The sequence below is a fragment of the Lates calcarifer genome, linkage group LG12 (genome assembly GCF_001640805.2).
Source record: "Lates calcarifer isolate ASB-BC8 linkage group LG12, TLL_Latcal_v3, whole genome shotgun sequence".
Taxonomy (NCBI): domain Eukaryota; kingdom Metazoa; phylum Chordata; class Actinopteri; family Centropomidae; genus Lates; species Lates calcarifer.
This window is the reverse complement of record NC_066844.1, coordinates 5,644,157-5,663,651: the sequence shown is the minus strand read 5'-3', so window position 1 is coordinate 5,663,651 and position 19,495 is coordinate 5,644,157. Positions and strand designations below refer to the sequence as shown.

General features: G+C 38.0%; 1 protein-coding gene across 4 annotated transcripts in view; it reads right to left on the bottom strand.

The window, feature by feature from the left end:
* The window catches only part of igsf21a (immunoglobin superfamily, member 21a), a 163,637-nt gene that overhangs the window by 42,998 nt on the left and 101,144 nt on the right, over positions 1-19,495 (bottom strand). For all 4 annotated transcript variants that reach the window (XM_018679466.2, XM_018679485.2, XM_018679457.2 and 1 more), the window contains one exon: positions 17,194-17,312. In XM_018679466.2, coding sequence (XP_018534982.1) covers positions 17,194-17,312 — 119 coding nt within the window. The remainder of the gene's footprint in view (positions 1-17,193; positions 17,313-19,495) is intronic.

Below are 19,495 nucleotides of genomic sequence, written 5' to 3'. Positions count from 1 at the left end.
GTCAGCTGGTTTCATCATAACTTTTAATTTGGGCAGTAACACAGGCTGCTGTGGGCTCCTGTGTAGCCAACGCTGACAAAAATAACAAAAAAAACCCAAACTACCTACATCGAGCCCTTTTTCTGTGGAAAGATCCAAAGCCCATCTCCATACCCGGCTCCCAGCCAATTACAGTCAGCTGACATGACAGACAGGCTTCACCATGTCTAAGCCGGAAACATGTTCATTAACCCTGGAATAACAGTACTTCAACTAAACAGTCTGAACAGCGTTTCTTTGCTAACCCAAAACTAACATAACATATATTATCACAGTACATCACAATATAATAATAAGACGCGCTTTCTGATATAGAATGTGAAAAATTTAAAGCTTAATATATCAGAATGTGGCACTTTATAATGAACAGGATTTATTAATTAATAAAACTATCAAATGATATTTAGTTGCTATCTGTGATTTGATATGAATGGAAGTGATTGTGTTAAATCAGCATATGATATCATCTCATATCGATTGCTGGCTTAGATCTAAATTGTATCATAGAGTTTGTGATATTGGCAAACATCAAATCATTGTCCATTGAATTGATATAATATTGTATCATGAAAAAACACCCCAACAAATATCTCTTCTTCAGCTTATATTGTCATTGTCACTGCTTTTTTTTCTTGAATTGTTGCATTTCAATTGCAATTTCAGTTTGACAATGACAAAATAGTTTAAAATTAATACGGAGTGACATGATGATTAAAAGTTAAAACTATAAAATAATAATAATAATAATAATAAGTTTTATTAAATTTAATCTTTGTGAGTACCATGTTAAAAATCATATATTGGAGAAGCTCCAATAAATGAAGGCTGCAATCACAAACATAATATTGGGGAACACATTTCTGCTGTCTCAAAACAACAGTCAAAAAAGCAAGAAGCAGCATTTTCTAGTGTGGCAGAATTATGAAAGGTCTATGATTCTTTAATCAAGCTAGGATGAAGAAACATGGCTGCTACTGACAAAATAATCCATATTTCTACTTTGGGCTTTTAAATGAGCTACTTTACATGTAAAAACCACAGAAATGGTTGGATTTAATAAATGCTCTGATTCCTGGTTATCTAGAAGGGACTGTAGGGATTTTTGTTTAAACCAAAGCAAAGTTTAAGTAGTCAGCATTGACATGTGCTAATCAATGCAAAAAAAGGATCCGCCATAGCACCATAGTTGGCACTGTAATATCTCACTGGGAAAACTCAAACTCAATCCACATTTTTCTTGACAGATGTGCATATGCATTTTTATAATGTCTACGTCAGTGAAAAGAAAATGAGTGTTTTGTTAATATTGAGATGATTTATTTGCAATTCAACTCAGTGCTGAGGAAGCACACCATTTTCAAAAGTCACTCAACTGCAAAACTGATGCACAAGCCTCCATATCTCCTCTTTCAAAAGAACAATATTACACTGTTATGATGATTCAAACTGGCAAATTATTATTTATTATTTATTATTATTATTTTCACAATATGAGTTCATTTGCAATGATAAGAGATTGCAAGATTGACAGAACCATCAACACATTACCAATGGCAGCTCCATCATGATGAACTGCTGTTATTGACTGCTGAGTAATTTGGGATTTCACATTTACACTCTAATATGGCATTGACAGAAACGTCTATATAAAACGCATTACCGTCAAAACAATGATGGCTTCATAGACAGCTTGCTCCAAGAACAAATCTCATGTTATAAAGAGACTGATGGTGATTCATTAGAGCCCAAAATATTTGATTAGTGCTGTGAAAGCTCTGAGTTCTTTCTGGCTTACAGTATTATCATGTTGATGTCACATGTATAAGTGTAGTCTGGGTATTAATAATATGGCTCTTGAAAGAGCTTGAAAAATTCATGGGCAATGTATTTCATAATTAGTTGTCAGAAAGATGACAGTGATTCATAGTGTGAATGCTAAAATGGGGAATTAAACTGTACATTCAAACAGAATCATATGGGGCATTAAACTGTTGTTACACTGTCTCAGTCCATGGGTTCAAGCATGAAACACAAGTGGCGACAACCCAGCCAGTGATGTTCCAGTAGGTGTTTCCAATAAGCTGTCAAAATACACATAGTGACTTACTGACCTGGACATCCTCCACACCAGTGGTGCATTAATACTGGACAGAGAGAAAAAACAAAAAACAAAAACACTGCTAATACTAGACACCATCTTGCTATGGGATCACACCAGTCAAAGTCAACTTGATCTCAGCTACACACCAGTTTTGTGCCTGTATCTTGTATGGTTGTGACACTGTCTCAGTGACAAAATATGTACACAAACTGACAGACTTATAAACACCTGCCAAAGTGCCCACAACTGCCTCAGCAGTAGTTCCTGCTATAGTGGGTGTCTTGAGGAGGCACACACGCGTGCACACACACACACACTGCTGCCACAGCTGGTAATAAATGGTATAATAAAAAAGCTGTTGTTCAACTGCATTCAGAGACAATTCAGAAATAAGTTTTCTACAGACTGCTGAAGGCTCAGCAGAAAAGAGAAGCAGATGGATTAGTGCAATCTGATGAGACAATAGATATCTTGGTGACAAAACTTGTATATGTGGTTGCCATTAAAATAAAAGCTGGCTTGGTCCAGCTAATGTCTGCTGTGGCAAAATACGGTACATACCAACATAAACACACTGTTAAAGTTGTTGAACGGTCATGGATGAAAGAAACAATGTTGATGTTGATGTTCATCCATTCATCCTAACCCCCTCCTAATATGGACTTTAAAGCTCTGCATAATACGTTATCTAACTTCCTTGCTTGCTCGACTCATCATTGCTATGGCTGCTAGTGGTTACCTACCAATGAAACCTGAGTTGTTATAACCTTCCTGACAACCTATAGGCTTGTTTTTCTTTCTTTTTTTTTTTTTTTTATTACAGGAGATCTGTCACATCAACAAAGTCTGGCAACACTCAACACTCATAGACCACTGGTACATTCAGATCATTTTAGATTCCTTTAGCCTTTACTTTTTAAGCCAGTCAATATATCTGTTTGTTTACATCATACCATCACAGCTCTCCTCATTCAGAGCAGCCATGCAGACTTTTGCTAAAATGGGCTGTACCACAAAACTGACGTCAATAGACATCTCTATAGCATTCTAAAATTGAACCTACAGTGAGCTGTGTAAGTGCAGCTTTTTATCTGGTATGATTCAGTGTTGATTTACAATTGAAGCTTGCTCTTCACTAAGATACGGGTAGGAAGAGACATTTTTACTGACCCCCCACACAATCATTTTAGAGGGAAAAAGCATAATTCTAACTCAGTTAACAAATCTAGCTGGCTATCTAGTTTGTCTTCATATCAGCAGAGCAGAAACATGGGGGCAGAGACAACCTCTTGTGTCCTGACAGAAATAGCCCAGCTATAATTGTAAGTCAGGTTGTGAGCCTGTTTCTATTCCACAGTCATTCAGTCACAATAGGATGGAACAAGTGAGAATATGCTCTCGGGCAAAGTCACAGCCAGCAGCAAGAGCCAGCTGAAAGAGTCTTCATTATATGGAACAAGGAATCATTTATGGAGCACTGTTGCTCTGTTCAGGGGCAATCTGACAAACATATTGACTTTGGCACACATGAGGTTGCAAATATCTCTGCACCTACTTTCCATTATGGCATAATTTGATTTAGGTGGAGCCCCAGCTCTGTAGCAAGATTTCGTTCCAGCACCTCATAAAATGTTGGATATCGTGCATTTCAAGAGGATATTTACTTTCCATGTTCAGAAAAATGAGTATCAATACAGTGCAGTGTGAATCACCCACCCCCTGGAAATGCAGTGTGATATACATTAAGTTTATTTTATTTTTTTTAATGTATCAGCATTTCACCACTGCTCACATAATGAGATTATGAAAGAATCCTGAAGCATGTATTATTCAAGAAATTGCCTCGTCTCTGGCAGTCAAACTACTGCAGCAAGAAATTTGTTGCCTGGTTTGTCTGTTTGGTTTGAAAGACAGCTTTTCCACCATCCACCAGCCCACATCAAGATTTTATATCAGTTTCCAACTCAAATTTGCTTTTGGCCCACGGCCACTTCAACAATTTACTCTGTAACAGATTGAATTATTCAAGATCAGAACACAGATTGAGGCTACCTCAAGATCTTAAATCTCTACTAATTTCTTTGCCAAAAGCAGCATGCATCCATCAATCTGTACGTCCACGATGGCAACAGTTCTCAGAATACCCAGCATATCCATCGTAAAATAATACAGAACCAAGCAAGAAAGCAAGCTCTAAGCATCCCCCCAAATTTACAGATTGCATCATTTTATGAAGGAGCCTGACTCCATCAGTAGAAACCGACCAGAAGCAAGCTATGGGAGCCCTGTCAGTTCATGTGTTCCTGGGTTTCAAGTAATTCAGGGTGAGCAAGAAGTGTCCATCTGTCTATGTGGTTATAGTGAAGCACCAGACAAGAGTCAATGTGATCATTCAATTTAATAAAGCGTTTATCACTGAAGAGTACAAGCCTTGAGAACAGTCATTGAGGTCAGTCTCTATGTTTATCTACTGTAGTGTTGACTTGTGTGAATGAATTACATAATAAATCTTGCTACCTTGCAGACTGGGAACATGCGACGTCACATCAACAGATGATATACATGAGATTATAATATAAAAGCAGAGCTGCCTGCTACCTTACACTTCTAGGCATACAGTGAAAATAAAAGCTGAATGTCTGAAGTGTTCATTTAGTTTACTGAGTGGTATTCCAACTGTTATTCAATAAATATGGATCCCTGGACAAAAGCATACTGTAGAATGCACATACAGTTATCAGGTCAGAAATATTAGACTGCCTACCTGCCACTGTTGTGAGCTTCAATGTGTAGAAGCTGCTTTGGGGATTCATATTGAATGTTTAATAAATGCTCTACAGCTTGCTGGGGTATCTGTTGAGACTATGTGTGTCTCCAAAACTGTCAAATACCTTTCATTACAAATACTGCACACTTTACTCCTAACCATTTTCCAAAGCAAGTTTTCAGATTGATTTTCTGAGAGCAGCTGGTTTCAGTTAATTTCAGTACACTCTGACAATAAACTAGCTTGCAGTTAGTAATCCATAACCGTGAACACTGACTCTGCTTTATTTTTTGCCAAATGTATGATACTGCCATGTGGTAATGCAGTACAGATTTTAAAATCAATCTACACTTACACTTGCATTATCACAAAACCATAATGTAACTTTGACAAAAAATAAAACTCACAGAAATCCATCAGTGTGATGAATTCTTGGTGTCAAACAGGTTTAAAGGTTCTGTAAGTTTATTTTCACAGAGAAAATAAACTTACAGTTAAAAAACAATGGAATTATAAAATGCTTTGGAAAATGGTTATGCTTTGGAAAATATGGAAGTTGTAGTAAGGGGGCTGAAATATGCAAAGAAACACACCAGCCTTTAAGGCTCTTAAGTCAAGAAACTCAAATATTCCAGAGTGGATCTGCCTTATTTGCATAAAGCTGATCAGAGCCAAGTCAAGGACTAGTCTCTGTGTATGTGGTTCTATCAGCACTACACTAAACTGTCTGATGCCCCTGACAAAGTACAGAATTTTTTTTACCAATATCATAGCTGACATTCAAAAATCTACTCTGATTGACAACAAATAAAGCAGTGGTCATTACCTGTGCATCAAGCTTCATTTTATACTTAGAACATCTAACTGTAAATAGCTGTTGATCCTGATGGATAGCTCCTTTATACAAACTCCAAGTAAGCAAAGAAAGAAACTGCATACAATTAACTACATTATCTCATCACATTCTATCACAGGGTCTTAGTATTGATTTGTTTTTAAGATGTAAGGTGAATGTAAAGACATTCCGGAACACCATTTCATCATTTAAGGAGAAGTACAAAGGTCAGGGTCCTTCTATTGGCCCAAAATGCTGAAAAGCTTAAGCATTCTTTTCTTACTAGTGGGCTTGACTATTTCTCAAGTTTCCCCAATTGTCTACAAATCAATTAAAGCTTATCCAAACTGCTGCTGCCAAGGTTTTACTTGTAACAAAGAGAAGAGCTCATGTTACTCCTGTTCTCAATCCTGTTGTTAAGCTCCCAATTAGTCTTAGCATAGATTTTTAAGATCCTTCATACTTTTGTCCATTAATCCACACATGGATTGCCCCTGACTGTATCACTCATATGCTGCCAAGACAGTGGTAGAGTCTCCAGATACAGTGTCTCTGTATATACAAAGAGGCTATATTCTCTAGTTACAGACCCACATCTAGAATCCATCTGGTTCTGACAGCAACATCAATAAAGGTTTTACAAGTTTTACCTTTTTCGTCTTCATTTTGTCTGTTTCTGCAGCCCAGGACACAGTGGATAATGTGGATATCTAATCATTATAATAATGTTGCAGAATCATACGCTTAAAAGAGCCTACATATCAAATCAGCACTGTATCACAAAGGTCCCCTCTCATTTCCTTCCCTCTTTTCTTAAGGACTGTAATGTCTTTCCTTTGTGCAATCAATCATTTTAAGAACAGGTATCACTCCTTTCAGTGGTTGGATATCTAATTTTGGAACAAGATTTCAGATCTTTATGCTCTCACACAGGCAACACCTGCCCACTACAGCCCATGCCAGTGCCACATGTCGTGCCACCAGGGCTTGAAATTAACATTCACCAATCCCGCCAAATATGGGCTAAAAATTGGCAGGCACTGTGTCATTTCTACAGGCCACTATGGCAGGTGAGCTTTTTTGATCTTGGTTCTGTAGGAACACAAAGCTTCTCCAGTACTGAGGTTTTGACTGCGGTGTCCTCTTGCTTGCTTACTTATATTACAGAATATATATTTTTTAAATGACTGCTGATTTACTTCCATTACATTCCTCCCTGATGTGCTGCGACTGTGAGGTCTTGAGAGGTCAAGATAACAGTCAACTAGAGACTGTCCTGTAAAAAATGTGGTAGCAGCTTATTATGACCCATAGTTAGGTTTAATTATTGGATGCTCTCTAGTGGCTGTAGTAATTATGATGGAGGAAGTCAGGTGACATAGGAGGCGGCTGAGGTGGATGGATGGATTGACATAACACAGGACTTTGACATGGGAGACCACCTTAACCCCTTGATGCCTGAATGTATTTACAATTGTAAAAAAAAATTTAATTATTTGTGTTTTTGCTTTCAAGCTGACACTATCTCGGCTGCAGTCTGAATGCAAACGGTATGATGCGAATTCACGACAATCTGCGTTAAGGGGTTAACTGCAAGTGTATTCTTGTCACCATGACAACAAGGTTCAGTGCATCGATGCCAGAACACTTTACATGTTTGTTATTGTATAAGTGCATAAAGGTCTGGTACACCTGCCGCCTCGGGGCAATATTTAAGGTGACACACCTTTGGGTTGCATCAGAGGTTAAGTTCAATTCTCCACAGCAATGGAGCAGCTATCTTGTAGCTGAAGCACACACTGTAGCACTATAGCAAATATGGGTAAAAAATTATTATCAATTTATTATTGAAATAAATCATTATTTCAATTACAGCACAATTAACAGTCTATCTTCCTGTGTGTTTCTGTCCTGAGGCTGCTCCTGATGCAGACAACTCTACTGAACACACAAAAACTGTACTGTACTATACTACACAAACTGTACTATACACCCCCATCTATAGATCATCACATGAGCTACGGTGTCAAGGTGAAAGTACCGTAAGAAAATGGTACGGCATGAACATATTTTTTCCATTCTGTCGTGGGATTTGGTGGTGGAATTTCAATCAATGGACTTTGAAATATCACACACAAGAGAATATATTATCCATCCCTATACAAAATCCTCCACTGAGTAGTTTTCACCTCAAGAAGCCAAAATCTTTATGAAAGAGATCCCAATGGTACAATTACTGCAACTAAAATAATAAGACGTAGAAGAAGGAGGAAAGGAATAATGTGGTGTTAACAAGAGTGTGCCAATTAATATGGTTAATTCCTAAAATAAAGCAGAATCATCAAGCTGGCATTTGGTTCTAAAGCTGCCACCTTTCATGAGCTTCCACTTTCATTTCTATATTTATCAACCTGAGTTCTGTTTTCTGCCCTTTGAAATGCCTAAATATGTAAGTTCCTTGACCTCAATTAAACTATTTTTAAAATGCTCTTGTAAATTTACAATGAAGCCAAACAACAACCTTTCTTTCAAGAATGAAACAAGGTCTATTTGGAACAAATTCACCCATGTAACTATGTAGGTTCCAGATTCTGGTGTGATACATCCATTAACGGGTCTGGTTTCTAATACCATATTTTTGAGATTGAAAATCCCAAAACAACTTTGCTGTATTCCTTCAAAAGATGTCATTAAAAATCTATTGACCCGGCAGCACTGTTTCAGATCAGATATTTACACGATTAATGGAGGCTATGCTACCTACCCTTAATTTGATGGATTCTGACAGGACAGAATAAGAGTCCCAGTATAATATGAATTTCCCATTTCAATTTTCCCTTAAGCTCCCCCTCCTCTTGTTTCTTATTCAAGTTTAGAAAAATGGGCACACTGAGAAGAAATCCATTTGATCCATGCCCACGGGCTGCTTTCAGGGGCTCCTAAACCTGTATTTCTTCCTTCCCCATAAATTTATCGCTTGTCTCACAGTCCTTTGTGCAGCAGCAAAGATGAGAGTCAAATCTCAAAGAGCTAAGACCACAGTGAAAGGTGCTCAGCACCACTTTTGGAAATATCAGTCCCTTTCCACCCTTCAAGATCTACAAAACTAAATGACATTAAACCTCATCTGTATGGGAGATGCTTATACCTAACATTAAAATGTAAAAAAGAAGTGTTCATATAATGATACAATTATAATAAAATCTTTTCAAAACATATTAATGAGGCATTTTAAAGTCAAAGGCAGTATAATTCCAAGGAAAAGGGAGTCTGACTTTTAGACACTTGCAAAAACAGATAGCACACAAGAAAATGTGTAAAAAAACAGTCACAGTCATAGTCACACTACACTTACAAAAGCAGGTATTGTCTTTGACGGCTCTCTACCACATTGTGTATTGAATATATCTTCAAATTACCATAAATGCAGCCTCTGTGAAGAGAAAATGTCATCATTATCTTTCCTTGTCAATATGTTCTTGTGAAAGTCTAAAAGAAATGAAAAACTCATCTGCTCTGTCTTTTTTTGGAACCTTGATATTATGAAAGAGCCCTTCTGGTGAGCTATGCATCAAAACATTTTTAAGGGAGTCAACATAATGGAATGTTTTGATAGAGAGCACACAGGGGATAGACTGTGGGCGCAAATACTTAAAGAAAATTCATCACAAAATAAATGTTATGTGAGGAAAGCAAATAGATTGTAAATGACAGACAGGTGATCTCACATCTATGTATTTCCCTGTAGTTAGAAAAAAATCTTATCGTCACACTGGACCAAGCTAAAAATAAATCAAATCATATATTTACTCCACAGGGTTGAAATGATACTGCAGACTAGGGAGCTATTTGGCTTTTCACATCCTGTCTAGCTCTTTTTAGCTGACCTTTTTCAAGTTACAGATGCCCTTGGCATAGTCTCTTGAGAAATTAATTAAAGTTAAAATACAACACATAACCTCCTTAAGTGAATGAATTGATTCCTTTACAGAGGAAAAGATAACATTGTCTCATAAGTTTTGTCAAACTTGCTCAAAAAGCCTGTGAAGCCAGAAACTATATTTAGAGGGATCACTTGGTAGGAAAGGAGACTTATCAAGCAAGGTGATATTGAGGTAAAAGGTAGAGAGACAAAGAGGTTTTCTCATCCTTTGGTACAATCAGCAGTGTGTCTCTGGGGAGGCAAAGCTGTTTCTCCTCTGTCGCCTCCTCAGTCATCCACGCTCAAAAGGAGGGACCTTGGTGGGGAGCAGAGCACAGCAAGTGATGAAGACATCCTTAGTGAGGGGGAGTGAAGGGAATGAGGGAGACTGCACCACAAGGAATGAAACCTACACTTCACAGTGTACAGAGAGCCACACGGAGACATCAGGGAAGGCACTGTGTTCGGTATCAGACATGCACGTCTCAGGATGAAGGAACGAATGCTACCCAAAGAAACAATAAAGGGCTGCATCATGAAAGACATCACAAGGTTATTCTAAAGTGATGGTTTAAAGACTCTTGGAACTATTTGAAGATGTATACTTCTGTGTTTTGGTGTGGTGCTTTGAAAAAAAAATGCTGATTTGCTCAAAGTTTCTTCTCATCAAAAACACTGTCTCCATGTAACTGACAACTCTACAACTTTGAGCTTATCCATATAACAACCTTGACTTGAACATTATTTGATATGACTCATTGACTTCAACTGATATCTCATTATCCATAGGGTATAACAGTACATATAGAAGAGAAATACTGCACAGCACAGTGATCTTTGCATGGTGCCCTCCACTGCTCCACCATGACTGGGATTACGTATCAGGGGAGGAGCATTCCTAAAAGATTAATGCATGACAGACAGGAGATGCTGTGTCTTATGGGGTTCAATAAACCTCCCTCGATGTCACGCAGAGCAAAATGGTATTTGCTCATTGCAGCAGCTCAATACAGCCCTAATTTGTGCTCTTTAACAATAGTGCCATATGGTGGTAGAAGCAGCAGGGTCTACTCAGGACATGCCTACATTGAAAATGAGAAGCCAAACTTTTAATGTGCCTGCAGGGTCTCTTGCCATTAAGTGAGTGTAGTGAGGAGAGGAAAAATGGATAGTGTACTTAAGCACAGTGTTCTATATTGACAACACCAGCTTGAATGCAGAAAACAAAAACAGGACATTATCAATCTTCACTAAAACAAAACAATAATTTGCCTTATGCTTGAACTGTGTCCAGAATAAATATGTACACATGGCACTGACTTGTTATGCTAGGGTTATAGATACACAAACACATATACTGAAGAGCTTACAGTACATAGTACTATGACTTCAACTGAGGATTTGGAATCAATCCATGGGGGTTCTCAAGGATTACTACTTTGCTAATCTTTATTTCTATATGTTACCATGCTTGCGAATGCAAATCAAATCAGTGTACAGAAATAGCCTACAAACAGTGATTCCAGGTCTTTGTTGATAAACAATACCTCCGGCCAAAATACGGCCTCCTGGAGTGTTTAAGTGGACAGAAAACGAGCAGACGATATGATGCAACGATCAGATGCTTGCTTTTTTGTTTGCTGTGTGAAATCTCTGGGTATGAAAACAGGCTTACTCACGAGGCTACAGCCTTGGCACATATCGGCTGCCCCACTGATGTGTGCCTGGTGAATGTCAACTGAATGAGACACTGAGTGAGCTACAGGGTAAAAAATGGCTTGTTATTAATGCCGCCTGAAACGAGACACAATATGGCTGCAAATATGATTTCAAGTTTATGCTGCAACCGAGTTGAAGCTAATTGGCTGCAAGATGGCAGCAACAGATTTCATCGTTTGTCCGATGAAGGTTTAAAATTCTGCTGCCAAATTAATGAACGATCCCACACCTCAGTGGGTTTTGGGAAAAAGTAAGATCAAGTAAGGGGAAAACATTTTTTTGACAAAATTCTGACAGCATGGAAGTAAGACAAAAAAAAAATCTGACAGAAATTCTTTAGCATAGACTAAGTGATGCATAGACCAACAGTTCAATAATGGGTAGAGAAATCCTTGAGGAAGCCCATGGGTTGTTTATTTTTGCCTCAATTATCACCCCAGGGCTTAGCTCAAAGACAGACATTTAATAATTCATCTGCTCTTTGAATTCATTTCATTCTTTCTTTCCTCCAATGGGCTCCAAGCCAACATGTTGCTGCTGCTCCCAATGAGAAAAACTGAATGGTGGTAGTGGGAGGAAGTAGGAGACGGTCACACAGTTTCTTTGAAAAGAAAGAACTGCTCATTTTCATAAGAAATTAGGAATGTCTGTCCTGTTAATTATGAACACGATACAGAAATGATAAGGGTTAGTCCAGGGGGACAACAGTTGATCTTGTCAGAAAATGAAACAGAGAATGTTGTTGCCTACTGCATGAAACATTTCTGCACCAATTCAACTGAACAGGTTATGATGCTGATAGCACACTGTAGGACATTAAGTGTGATGAGCAGGAAGGTGACACCAAGGATAAATGAGAGAGTAATGGAGAATCATATCAAGGACTCTTGAACAATCCCCCACGGTGACCCGAGACACGCTAAAAGACGACATGGCAAACACTTCAGAATACAACTTATGAGTCTGACAAAATTGGAAACCTTTCTGAGAGCTCAGAATTAGGCCACTGTGTTTGAGTCACTCTATGTGTCGATTCTGGCCAAGATGTTCTTTTCACTTCCTGAACAAGTACAGGACACAGAGGGAACAGCCACTCCCTAGCAATCCATCAAACCCCACCACCCAAACAAGCCTCTCCGCACACGCAAACTTGCATGCATACGGTCTCTAAACTCTTCCTACTAGTACACTGAACTGCTGTGTCTGCAGGCGTTGCTGTTTTTGGGCTTGGCTTGTACACCATTAATCCCACCCATTTATAAACGAGCGCCTAAATATACACAGCGCTTAATTAAAGTTGGGCATCCATTATTGAAGCGAATCCCAGTTTTATGGGATGAGAAGGTAATTAGTCCCTCTACACCTTAGCGCTCATCTCTGTTTCTAGGGGTTATAAATACCAGCCCTGCTGCCTCATGAAGGGTATCCTTTAAATTACATCCTCGCGCTTTACAAAAGGTTAGAAGAAAGGATTTCTGGATATACGTGACATGATGTTTAAAGACAAGGTTATTAAGATGTTCTTCATCCAACAGAGGAGTCACAACCAAACGGTCATCTGATACAGACAACAACACAACAACCTTAGTTGTCTGAGACACTATACACAGATCAACCAAGAGCTGGCTTCCCAAGGTCAGGCTCTGTTCGGAGGAGACAAATAACCTTTCCTTGTAATCTTTGGAATGTTCGCATAGGAATCACTTTGGGTAATAACAAATAATGACCCTATCTCTACCATTGGGAAAAGAGCTATTGATTTCTTTTACCCACAAAAGCCTGAAATTATGACCTTAGCTTTACAGGGATGGATGTGTCACTGTTTGCAGAATGAAATATCTATTTTATGTGATCGGTGATGGGTCAGAAGTCTATCCCCTGATCTGTCGGATTCACAATATACTGAATGTATTATGCTGTAGTAACTTCACATATTTTGTGTTTCAAATACCAGCTGGCTAAAAATGTATCTTTAAAGTCCACTGACTACCACACAAATTAAATGCTCAATAAAATGTCTTGGTAAGGTATAAAAAACTAAATATATAGTGCCTGATTATTTTGACCGCTATTTCAAATGCAGATCTCAATTGTTTTCATAATTTGCTCAAGTGAACTCATCCAAAGACAACACACAAATGCCATTATGATATTATTTTTACAACCTTTTTTTTCCTAAATAGAATACTTTCTGAAACTGCTTAAAACAATTTCAATATTTAGACAGGTTACATTTTGTGCTGCCCTGTGAAAAACTGCATGCAACCTAGTCACACAGGTGAAGCTACAGCTGAAGTTACAACTCTTTGCAACTAGCAGCCTCTGCAGTCCCTCTATTGAGCATCAGTGTTGCTCTAAGCAGACTAATTATGTTTTTAATGTTGCATGTAAATATAAATTTGGATTCACTTTTCCATGAAGTTACATGTGTAATATCCCGGCACAGCATTGACCTAAGGGTACTGAATATAAAAAAACCTCTGCTTTTAAATTTTTAGACATATTTCCAAGTTTAACCAAAGTGAATGACCATCTCATTGTGTGAAATATTCCAGTCTTATATCCTACTTTGCTGGCAGACCCACTGCCAACAGCAGTAGACAATGATGCGCCAAGTCTCTCTTAATGAAGTGCTGTGCACAGTTCTTTATGATTTCTTTTGAATTCTGACGGACACATGAGAATCCTATTAATGTTTCTGGTCTTTGCATCAAAGAACTGAGAGTTTTGTCCCTTGACACTCTTCAGCTGAGCCCTCTTCAGTGAAACTATGACTGAGGAAGGGGGTCAAAAGGCCAAGCTCCATTACATTGTCAATTTTCTGCCCACTGTGTATTTACATCTTGTTGGATATATCCTCTGCAGACTGAGGCTGAGGATGATTTGACAGCTTATTCAATAACCTACTAAGGATTCTGTCCTTCAGTTTATTTGTGGATTTTCTGAGACTGAACTTCATCTATAACCTTTCAGTTCAGATGCTGATTTTGAACTTGATTATAACAACACAGTTCCTCATCATTAATTATCATAAAATAATGCCTCAATAATTACATTTACAGACACAGAGCACCACAAAAGCTCACTCAGGTTAAGGGCTTGCTAGCTAACACAGTACATAATAAAATGCCCTAGTTATGAGTACATCTTGATACTGCATCTTATTCAAGTTACTCATTATGAGGATTAAAGATTGTCAGTGCAATTGCCCAGGGAATGTGGTATACGTACTGTACATTAAAGAAAATTAAAGAACATATTACTCCCAGTTATTTTGATACTGTTTGCTTGTAAATGTTAAAAACATTGTACACTACACTTTTTATGTAACTCCAGAAATCAGTGATTAATTAATGATTAATTGAATCCATTACTGGACACGGCTTAAGCTAAATTGGTCATCCTAGTAAGACTGTGACAGTCATTTGGGGGAGACATTCTTCATGCCTTCAGGCTTAATAAAGTCAACATATGACTATGCAGTGCAAGAAGAAAAGCAAAGACTTTTCAAACTTTCCAGAGAGTGAAGGACAGTAGCGGAGGTACCAAGAGTTCAGGGTTTAGCCTTTTAAAACTGGATGATTGAATTTCTTGGCAGGGGATTCATTAAAATGATAATTCTTATTTATGAAGCCCTTTAAAAAATTAAAATACTCTCCGTGTACTGCTTCCTATTAATTAACTTTTTTTCCCTCTCATTTTCTTTCTTTCTCCTCTCTACTTTTTTCTTTACTTCCCACTGAACTTGACACACTAATAGGTTATGAATAATTCTGTTTCAGTTTAGACGGCAATTAGCCACAATGCCAGAGGCCATTCTTCTTCCTCTCTTGTGGAGTGTTGATTTAAGACCCAGCTGAGTTAGGGGTGCTCCGACTATCCCACAACTACATCATTCACCTCTTCCCACCCAGCGCTTCAACAGGAAACAGTTAACTGGGTAAATCTCCTCCTACTGATAAAGTCTTTCACTGACATCAGTGTGGGGAGCGCTCAAACACAGGCACAAAATTGGTCATCAGAAAGAACAGAATAGAAGGTCAAGGGCTTAGTTAAAAAGAAAGGAATGTCTAAGTTAAAAGAACAAAAGAAACATGAAAACCAAAGGCAGTTCTCAGAAGCACAAAATGTGATAATGGAGTAATATTGTCACATAGTCTCTCTCTTTGGTGTTCCACTGCTAAACTTCACCATTGCTAATTAGCCATAGTACCACATGGAGAACAGCATGTCTTTGCTGCTGGAACTGATACATCAGAGGAAAGCAAAGCAGCTGTCGTTAGAGGGACTTAAATACAATAATTACAGCACAGACTGAGCAATAGGCTACAGGCACAACTTCCTCTAATGACTGAATGAAATAATGGGTAATAGTAATAGCAGTTGTAAAAGGCAAGAAGGTTTGAAGTAAATGAAGAAAAGATATATCAGTATTAAATCTATACAATCGACAAGACAGACAGGAATAGATAGACACAAAAACAGAGTACATGCTTTGTCTAAAAATGTAAATCCTGGAAAAGTAGAGGGCACTGAGATGGCGCATACCTCCGCCAACGCTGAACACTTCTCAGCACTTGCTGTTAAAGCAAAAAGACATCATTCCTATCAACTTGAATTTTCAGTTGGATCAATTTCTTGACCACCCTCAGGATTTGGAATCCAGTCTATTTCTGTTAGGTTCATGGTTGAAGGAAGCAATAACCTTCTAATGGCACACATTCTAGATCCAGATCACTGCTGAAATTTAATCAATTGTTCCGTAGCCCAAGGCCTACAGTATCCGTCTACAAAATTTCGAGGAGATGTGTTCATTACATCTTGCTGTCATACAGACAGTCACGACAGCAGGGTGAAAAAGTATCCACGCTGGAAAGGGAACTATAACAAATAATAATAATAATAATAATAATAATAATACTTACTCTATCAACCAGAAAAATCACCTCTGTGTAAAATATGTTCTGTATTCACTGGGTGAAGGTGCTTAATCCACTTGTTGCCTGAAATGCCATTGTTCCTTCTCTGAACCAACATCCATCCATGTGCCCTGTCATTTTTCAAATGTGCTTCGTAAAACCTCGACACACAGCAAAAAGGGCTGATGGGTGTTCTCAAATTCATACCAGGCTGGTGTGAGACAAATGATCACTGGTATTAGAGCAATCAAATTAACTAAACATAGTTTTTATCCCAAAACAGGTGTGCTTGTGTCTTTCAAACTTCAATACCACAAATAGGAGAGATGACAGAAAAGAGCATAAATGGTAAGAGAGTGCTTTTTTTTTTTGGCACACTGGCAAGCACACAGATAAGAGACCCTCTCATAATCAAAAGGATTGTTGTGGAGCTCTGACCTATCCACATTCCTAAAGTACATCTCCACCTGTTCACTACAGATATGAGCATCAGCTAAATGCTTATGTTCCTAAATATTACAATTGCATACATAACATGATTTAATTTTCTCTACCAAAATTCCTTCTTACATGCTGGAAAACAGCATATCCAACACAGTATCAGTTTTAAAACATCTCCTCCGGCACCACACGTAAAACCTGAAACCTTACACTTTTCACAGTGACCAGGAGGGCTTTGCCTCCTGCCTGCAGGCCTGCACCACATCCTGTTTTTCAATCTTTGTCATACTGTCAACCTGCTGACCTTGAACAGTGGCTCTCTGTGTACCCCATGTCCCACCCCAGCCTCCAGTTTTCACCAGTCATACACTGAATACTGTAGGCAAGACATTGTCGGAAAGGTGTCTCCTTGGTTTTAAAATATAGATAAAGGGCAGTGACGGTACTTACACATAACAGTAAGGAAAACATTCCCTGAAGCCAGGACAACCTTCTCCCTTGTTGCCCGGTCATAGATGCCCACATGGCATTCATAAGGCCCGTTGTCTGATATCCGCACCTCTGGGAGCCTGAAAAATACAAGAAATACTACATGAGTTGATGCAAGTCATTTTTAGGAAGTGCATGGGTAAGTAAATAGATGTTAACATTCAGAGATATGAAGTTAGAAATGAGTGATGATTTATTCAACAAATTCAGTGTCATGTAATACATCTTCCATGGTGAAAGGGAGATATTTCAGAAGTCACGGTAAAAGTTTAATACAGATAACTTTACTGTAACAGCTTTTCATCTGTAACATTATTGTGTTTTAAATGCACTTGCGCGTTGGTTTTCATTGTTATCTGCTTGCCTGCCTTTTTAGATACCACCAGTCATAAAACAATTCTACACATACAATGAAGACTTTGGTGTTTGTACTTGAAATCCTAAACTGGTTTACACCAGAATACATTCAATGACTACACATGACATAGAGAAAACTTTTGCTAAGGTTGCCCATGTATAATTGCCAAGATGCTTAACTACCCTGGTAAATTATTGAATTTTCATAAGCTCCTAGTAAACAATGAGTCTGTAATGAATTAATTATGAACTCATGTGGAATTAATGAAATGTTCATTATTATCAATGATTTATCAATTATGTTCTAAATATTGTTACCAAATGAATACATCATTGTTAATGATGGTGATTATCAAATAATGAGTTGCAGTGTTGTCAAACTTCCCAAGGTCCATTAAGATGACCAAAGAGAAATCTCTATCAGTTATTAATGAGGGCATCAGTAATATTTCATTTGTAACAAATTCACTGTAATTTATCTATTCTAAATAATTAGAGAATATAGTGTTGTTTTTGAAACATTTTTAGATGCCTACAAGCAAGTTTTAGAGCTTTCTACAGAGTTAGACACAGTATATTTTACTCTTTCCATAAGTGTCTGGTTTCATTACTTAAGTGTTTTTAATATAACACAACATTAGGATACACTAGTGCTTCTGAATACATAAAAGGTGTAAATTTATAAAGGATAATTTTTTTCTTCCACAAATTTTTTGCCTACAACTCTGCAAAGACACAATAGCCAGCAATTACTCAGTCAGTGACAGCAGATGACCAGTTTTGAAAGAGCTAGGGAGCACAATCTGTATTCTGCACTTGGCTAATATGTCAACAGTGATAATCAAAGTGAGACACTACTAGTCACATTTAGCCCCTGTGATTTATTCCCACAAAACAGGAACAATTGTCCTTGCCGCCCGGGTCTTTCAGACGGGGACCTCTGTTGGAACAGCAGCAGGGCGCTCACAGCACCCTGACTTTAATGAGTTCAGTTTTGTCTTTGTGTGTGTTAGAGGGTGTGTGAGTGTGAGAGAGAGTGTGTGTGTGTGTGTGTGTGTGTGTGTGTGTGTGTTAAGGAGAGGAGATCACTCTTTTGGAGAGCAGTCAAATCTGTGCACCAACCACAGATATATGTGTGCGTGTATGTACATATATAAATACATTCTCAGTCACTCAACAATCTTTGAGCTATGAGCAAGGCACTTTAAATATAAAAAAAAAGCTTAAAGGATAACGCTTAAATTAAGATAAGCTTATTCTTATTCCTAGCATCAACTATGAGATGTCTAAATCCCTTAAAGTATTTTCCATTCTGAATGTACTTTAGTTTGTCATATCTTTATCGATTACTTAATAATAAAGGACTGCTTGGGCTGAGAAGATAAACCACATTTGAAATCTTAAAATATTTAATAAAACCTAATAAAATGTGCCTTGGAGTTACAATCTGCCCATTGCTGCCCTGACTCACCAGGACAGTTGGGAACATAAATAAAAATGATCAAGTCTGACCTAGCTGGTAGTTTGTGAACTTGAAGCAACAAAGTTCATACACTGAACTTGAGGCAATAAAGTTTTTGCTGAATGAACCAATCATAAACAAATGTTTGACAAAGCTAAGTATATATGAAAAAGAGTGAGCACCTCGAGATATAAAGTGAGCTTGTCTCCACCAGCACTTCCTCGAGGGATAAGCATAAAACAAGTAAGTCTTTTTTTTTTACCACCGTGCAAAATGATGAGAACAGCACAGTGGATCTGTGGTGGTGGTAGCAGGGAGGTAATTGGCTTTGTCTTGGCTAGTACATTATAGTAAACGCTGATGTAGCCCATTGCTTTGTTTTTACAAACAAAGCCATAGTCCTGTTACCCACAATCCCAGCTGCTGCACTCGGGGATTCAAACC